Genomic DNA, 7,190 nt, shown 5'->3' on the forward strand with positions numbered 1-7,190 from the left:
ACTCATATCAATAAGTGGCAAGCAAAATATTATTCAACAAAATTATTTTTATAATATTTTTTTAGGATTTATAATATAATAAGTATTTAACTATAACATCCCAAACACTTATACGTATTCATGCTTATAATATAAAAATTATGACTTAAACTTGTATAAAAATAATTTTTGAAAAATTAAATTTGAGTGTAATTACTACGTAATCTCTTCAATTCTCTTTCATTTAAAAATTAGAAAGTGCAATTGGGATGCTTCAATTACACTAAATTCAGTGGGATCCATTAATTACAATCATTATCCAAACATGTTATTTCTATGTAATTACACGTAATTACATCAAAATCAATTATTAGGTGACTTTACAAACTATGTTAATAAATAGATTTCATTAGTATTTTTGAAATTTTCTTCAAACTTAATGGGTAAGTAAATATTCTTGAAACATGTATTTACACTAAACTTGAGAGATAGATATCTTTACCCTTTATTAAATTATATATTTTTATTTCTTTAATAATTTTGTTCAAAATTTAGTTATGATATAGAAATTTAATTATCAAAACAATTAATATATTTTAATTCTATTTAACAAATTTAATAATATATATTAATTACATAAAATAAAAATTTGTTAAATAAATAAAATTTTAATATAAAATCACAAATTAGTATATATAATAATTATTTTTTATAATGTGTCAGCTTCGGTTTCACCATCTGACGCTCTTTAAATTAACTAAGAAAAAGGCTAGTATAAAAGTTCCGTTTCTCCAAATAAAACTGTTTTTGCAAAATTTGGTTTGAAAAATCCCGACCCACTCTCATATCTCATCGCCAAACCCGCCTCTCACCCCTGCTTCTGTCCAGGACTCGTCTTTCTCCTCTTATTTCATCCCATTCTCCTCCTCCTGTTCCTGACCCAAGCTCCGCAGACCCTTAAATTAAATAAGGTATTTTTCGAAACCCTAACCCTAAACTTAACTTGAAGATTTGATTTGTACTAGAGTCATGAGATTTTGAGCTACAGCTCGGTTCGTGTTATCTGCTGTCTGCCTCTGCATCATTTTGCTATATTTGATTTTCTGTTTTTATTACTGTCTCTCTCTTTACTTTGTTGGGAGAGATTTTTTTTTAATCGGAAATAGCAGGCCGTTGCTATTTCTCGTTACACTACTGGTTGTGGCTGTGATCCACCGCTATTGATGTGAAATTTGTTCACACTGTTATTGAGGTCTTTAGCAGTGGCGGACAGCGGCGCCACCCCAGATACCGGTATTTAGCCAAATAATAGAATAATCAGGTTACGGACTCTGTAATGTGAGAGAACAAGATGGTTTACTGAGTCTTTAATGTGAGAGAATAAGCTGGTTTTCAAATGATAGTTATAGTTACATTTGTGGCGAAATTGGAATAGTAATGAAGGCAAGAATTTCGATATGTTTTAGTGATCTCGATCTGTACAAGCAATTTTTGTTCAATGTGAAAATTGTTATGGATTAAATTATAAGAAATTGCTTAATTCAAAAATGAATATCTGTGAGCAATGTGGATATCATCTGAAAATAAGTGGAAATATTCTGTGATATTAAACATATGGTTGAGATTAATTTATAAGGTTGTTAGACTTGTAATTAAGTAGATTTAGAACTTAGAAGTTGAAACTTATATTCAATATTATTATTCTGAAATTTGAACACATACATTTTCTCTCTTCTAGATAAATGGATGAATCTGAGAAAAGAAAGGAAAGGTTGAAAGCAATGCGCATGGAAGCTGCTAATGCTGAAGTATCTGATAATGTTCAGAGTTCTGCAATGCCTGGTTCTCTTTCAAATCCATTGATTGAGACATCGTCGAGTTTGACTGCTCAGGATGATTTTTGTAGAGCTCCACGTTTTGACTACTATACTGATCCTATGGCAGCATTTTCTGGTAACAAGAAGAGGGACTATGTTCATAATCGTGCACCATCCGATTCTGGTACTCTCTTTTCCTACTATTATTTTTTTTTTATGCAAACATGATATTAATCTATTAAACTGCCATTTTAAGTCAATGCATGCAATAATACATGCTTTCCTCCCCTGCCTATTGAGTATCGACCTAGAACTGTTGTTAAGGCTGGGTGACTTCAGAAGTTTTCCATATTTTGCATATGTAGTCATATTCTTTCCCAATATTTTTAAAGAAACTTTAGATATTAATGGCTACAAGAAGGATATTAATAGTCTGATTCGATTCTTACTACTACTATGCTGGTCATTTGTGAATGAGTTATTGATTAAAGCCAGTAGTACTAAATTTCTCTAATTGTTCAATTAACATCAGTTGCTACTCTTTTTTTTTTTTTCCTTTTTTCTAATTAATTGGCCTATTTATTCTGGTTTGGTAGGACCAAGGAACACTGGTAGGGGTTTGCCTGTCCATCAGATGCAAAGCCATTTTGCACCTGATCGTGGTGTATACAAACAAGGTCCATACAGCCCTAGATTAAGAAGTCCATCACTCATGCATCAAGGCCAATCTGATGCTTGGAATGGGCCACAGGCCACTGAACATTATAACTTTGTTTCTGATGGAAGTCCAAGAGGAATGTTTGGTGGTCCTCCCCAGCATCCTGGAACTTTTCATAGGGTCTGGAATCCCTCTAATACATCAAGCTATGGTAAATTACCTAACCCCGGCTTTTCTCCAGCAGATGGTCGTAGTTTCAATTATGGAGCAGCCAGGCCACAAATGTTTGGTAGAAATCCAATCCTTGATCAAAGACCTGGAAGTAGTCCTAGTTTCAGTCCAGGAAGAGGCAGGGGTCCTGGATACCGAGGGAGCAGTGGTCCTGGTTTAGGAAGGAGTGCTGGACGAGGGCAAGGCTTTCATGGTCATAGCTCAGCATCAAACAAGATGTTAGGGCCAGAGTGTTACTTTGATGAATCCATGTTGAAAGATCCTTGGCAGCATTTAAAACCTATTCCATGGAGAAGACAAGAAGCTGGAATGGATAGTTTGGGTGCACCAGGCACTTCGAACTCCAGTGGCATAAAAAGGGCAAAAGTTTCAGAGGCTTCTTCTAAACAAAGTCTTGCTGAATACCTTGCTGCTTCATTCAACAAAGCTGTTGAAGGCACAGAATGAAGGTTGCTCAAATCTGAAATGAATGGCAATGTAGAAGAGATCTGTTATGACCATTTAGGTGATATTTGGATTCCATTATTGAGGCTTGAAGATGGGGTGGCTGAAGGCATGAATGTGGATATACATATTTTTCGGATAACAATATTGGGGTAGACATTCTGAGATGGTTATCGCCCATTCTCATTAATCTCACCAGTCCTATCTCGGGATTCAAATTCTAAATTCTAAAATTTGATAACAATATTTTTCTATGTTCAGGACTGGTGGGATATTTTCTCATAGTATTCTTGTCAGAAAATATTATCATGTGAATTATCTTAATAATAACAACACAGTTTCCGCAGTTAAAACGTTCAACTTCATTTTTGGTCCGTTTGAATGTGGAAACATACATGTACATACATGTGCGTGTACTTTTATGATTAGTTTTGTTATTAATGTGACATGTCTCGTGTTTGTTTTTTAATTTATTAAACAATATTAGCCAAAATAAAAAAGTGAATAGTAAATTATTGGGATTAATTCAAAACTATACATGAAATTTTGAATTGATCCGATTTTTAAAATTATTAATATAATTATTGGTGTAATATCGGTTTATGTTTATATATTGCATATATAAATAATAATATTTATTCAATATAAAAATAAATTGATGTATTTATTTCTTTAAATATATATGATACAATCAAAATTAAATTTTCAAATGTACATTGGAACCATAATTAGAGTTTCGGTGTATAATTGCATCAAATTAAATTCATGTATATAATTACACATTAAATCAAAATTCATGTATAAATTTTAAGATTTATCCCTAAATTATTAAGTAATTAGAATTTGTCATTAGTATATAATCATCAACAAATAACTATTATTTTAGTGTTCACATAATATTCCAAAACATTTTGAGTATTATTAAAATCAAATAATAATAAATGTATTAAATATCAAATAAAAAATTTAACATATCACATAATAATAAAATTATATATATTGTTGTAAATTATTTGACAAAATGGATGTCCATAACCCCAATTTCATCCTATTGCAACCCCTAAAAAATGAATATTCATAACCCCCTAAATTCATTATCTTGTAATCCTTAAATAATTTATAAGGTGCCTCAATGTTGGTCTTTAATGCTTTGTAACTTATGGTTTTTGAAGTCCTATACATAGAGGACATGACAAGCTTATAGTAGGCCAACGTAAAAGTTGGATAATCTTTTCATCTTCTATTCTTCTCTCTTGTCCATTTTATATTTCTTTTAGTTTTATATTCATTCTATACTTCTTTTAATTTTATAACACGTTATCAAGTACGAGCATCTACAAGTTCATGTGAAGTCATTGCAACTATATATAACTTACCCGTAAAACTTCCATTGAACTATATACAATATACATATTTTCATCATTGTTTTAATTTATTCATCATATTTCAATAGAAAAGAAATATTCAAAGCATACAAATCACTTTTTTTTTGCTAAACTATTTAAGTTATTCACTATTTTTAAACTATTTTAAGAAAAGGTTACTATTTTTTCAATTATTTTAGTTTGTTTTAATTTATATATAATCTCTTCTTGATGATTATTACCTCTTTTACTATTATTATTGTTCATAGTTTTTCCCTTTAATTTGTTAGTTTATGTTGGAAGTTACCACTTATCTTTCTTCTTAAGTATCTACCATGAATCGTTTCAACTTGATTGAGTAAATCTGGTTAATTATTGAACATTATGCACTAGTAAAATGTAATATATATATATATATATATATATATTTAATACATTTAGTCCAACTATAATCACTAGATTTTATGGACTAGCAAGGTTAGTACATCCTAACTTGTATAAAGATAATCAAACCTCACAATATTTTTCTTTCAAGTATTTGCACCTGAGAATTTCTTTATGGGTTTCTATACTTCCATCTTTGTTTTATTTGCAAAAATGGGAATAATATCTTTAAAATTGTTTACTCATTTTATTTAATGTCCACATGTAGTTTAGTGATAATCTTGATTGGGTCAATAATTCTCTTATTAAGTATTATGAATTGATCTCATGTATTCTTATGGCTAAACAAAATAACAAGTTATTCATTTCACTGATTATGCTCCATTCCTCTGAATAGCCCGTTTTTGGTAAAACTGGAACAGTAGTTTTGAGACCACAAACTGTTCCGGGACCACAAATCTGATTTCAGAAGAAAAATTATTTTTATATTATTTTATGGTCTATAGTATGATAGTAATGTTATATGAAAATTTCATAAAGAAATTTTACCAATTACATGTTTAATTTGATAAAGGACCAAATTGCATAAAGTGAAAAAGTTGAGTTCTAATAGCTAAAGGGATTAAATATGTAACACCACTTACTCGTATTCAATGTCAGAACAAGGTATGAGGTATTACCGGACTTGTCACGCAAACTTTCATACAATTCCGAGTCATCATTTTGCACCCAAATTAAAACTTTTTGTATTTAATCATAAAGTCTCTGATACGAGCCTACGAGGCACAGAACATGCTTTGAAACTGTTTCGGGACTAAACTGAGAAATTTAGGAAATTTTACAATACTTAAAATTTTTTTCACTAAACAGGAGTCACACGCCTGTGTGGATATAGGACATGCCCGTGTGGGCAGGCTATCTGGTCACACACGCCCGTGTCCCGAACCCGTGTAACTCTCTGTTTGTCACCCAAGAGCAATTTGAAGACACACGGCCAAGTCACACACCCGTATGCTAGGCTGTGTGGTCGATTTAAAATTCATGATTTTTCATTAAATAGGTTCAGACTTTACACGCCCGGGACACACACTTATGCCCAAAGCTGTGGCCCTCACACGTTTGAGACACACAGCCATGTCTCTGCCCGTGTACTCAATATTGGGCATTCTGTTTTGCAAAAATTATGGTGCAGGGAACACACGGCCTAAACACATGCCCATGGGGCAAGCCATGTGTCGCACACGGCCTAGACACATGCCCGTGTGTCTACTCGTGTGGACAAAAATAAGGCTATTTACCAAGCCATTTTGCCACCCTTTAATGCACACACCTATACCCTATAACATAACACCAATTCAAGCATACATATACAACCAAATCAGCCATAACCAAGACATCAACAGATCAACACATCATTCACATGCTATCATCTATCATACACAACATCACATACTTATCAACTCAAATCATGTAAACTCCCACATCCATGAAAGGCATCATCATATAAATTGCTTATACCAATAGTAGCCAATTTCAAATGGCCTTATACAAAATGAGCTTTCAACCAATATAAGCCAACACATTTGGCCAAATCATTTATTACACATAACAAAATGAACAAGCCAACCATACATGCCATAACTCAAAATGTTGAATTCATTGGTACCAAAATAATTGTTGATAGTGTGAGTGGATCTCCGACGATCTCCGATCCCCGAGCTAGCTTGGTGACACTATAAGACAAGGGAAAGGAAGAGGAGTAAGCTATATAGCTTAGTAAGTTCCTATGCAAATAATAAGCATCATAACTAACATTTAACATACAATTAACATGATAAAAATTAATATGAATGTTATTAAAATCTTATACTCACAACTTACTTAATCACAACCTTACCAAGGGTTTATCACATATCGAGCTCATTACGTATGAGATTTATGTACATACCTGTACCAACTCGCAACATAACTATAGTCTTTCTTAACTTTGACATTTCCGTTGAACACTCGGAATATTAACAGATACTCAGAAATCTTGCACACAAATGCCATATATGTAGCCAAAGCTACCTCATATATCATAATAAATATAGATTCGTTTTCGAGCTATTCACGGGCCTGCTCACACAAGCTGTCAGTCAAGACGTAGCTACACAGTACTTCTTACACAAGCTGTCAGGTATCCACAACTCATACCGGACTACCCAGCCATTGGTAGGACGTACGAGACTAGCACCTGGATCACATAAACACATGGGTTCCTAGTGACATGTCACTCGTATCCTATTCTATTCCTAAGGCTCAACTGAGAAT

At 32.5% G+C, this 7,190-nt stretch overlaps 1 protein-coding gene across 1 annotated transcript; it reads left to right on the forward strand.

Moving 5' to 3' along the window:
- Positions 1-697: 697 nt before the first annotated feature.
- Positions 698-3,482, forward strand: LOC108470041 (protein SICKLE). Its single transcript, XM_017771222.2, has 3 exons — positions 698-950; positions 1,718-1,980; positions 2,393-3,482. The coding sequence occupies exons 2-3, from the start codon at positions 1,722-1,724 to the stop codon at positions 3,130-3,132; spliced, it is 999 nt and encodes a 332-aa protein (XP_017626711.1). The 5' UTR covers positions 698-950; positions 1,718-1,721; the 3' UTR covers positions 3,133-3,482.
- The last annotated feature ends 3,708 nt before the right edge of the window (positions 3,483-7,190 follow it).

Source organism: Gossypium arboreum, chromosome 5 (assembly GCF_025698485.1).
Source record: "Gossypium arboreum isolate Shixiya-1 chromosome 5, ASM2569848v2, whole genome shotgun sequence".
Classification (NCBI taxonomy): Eukaryota; Viridiplantae; Streptophyta; class Magnoliopsida; order Malvales; family Malvaceae; genus Gossypium; species Gossypium arboreum.

Excerpts from the sequence above, each read along its gene's own strand:
- LOC108470041 (XM_017771222.2), top strand. The coding sequence starts at position 1,722 with ATGGATGAATCTGAGAAAAGAAAGGAAAGGTTGAAAGCAATGCGCATG. Across the intron at positions 1,981-2,392 it reads TCGTGCACCATCCGATTCTG|GACCAAGGAACACTGGTAGG; the intron begins GTACTCTCTTTT and ends CTGGTTTGGTAG.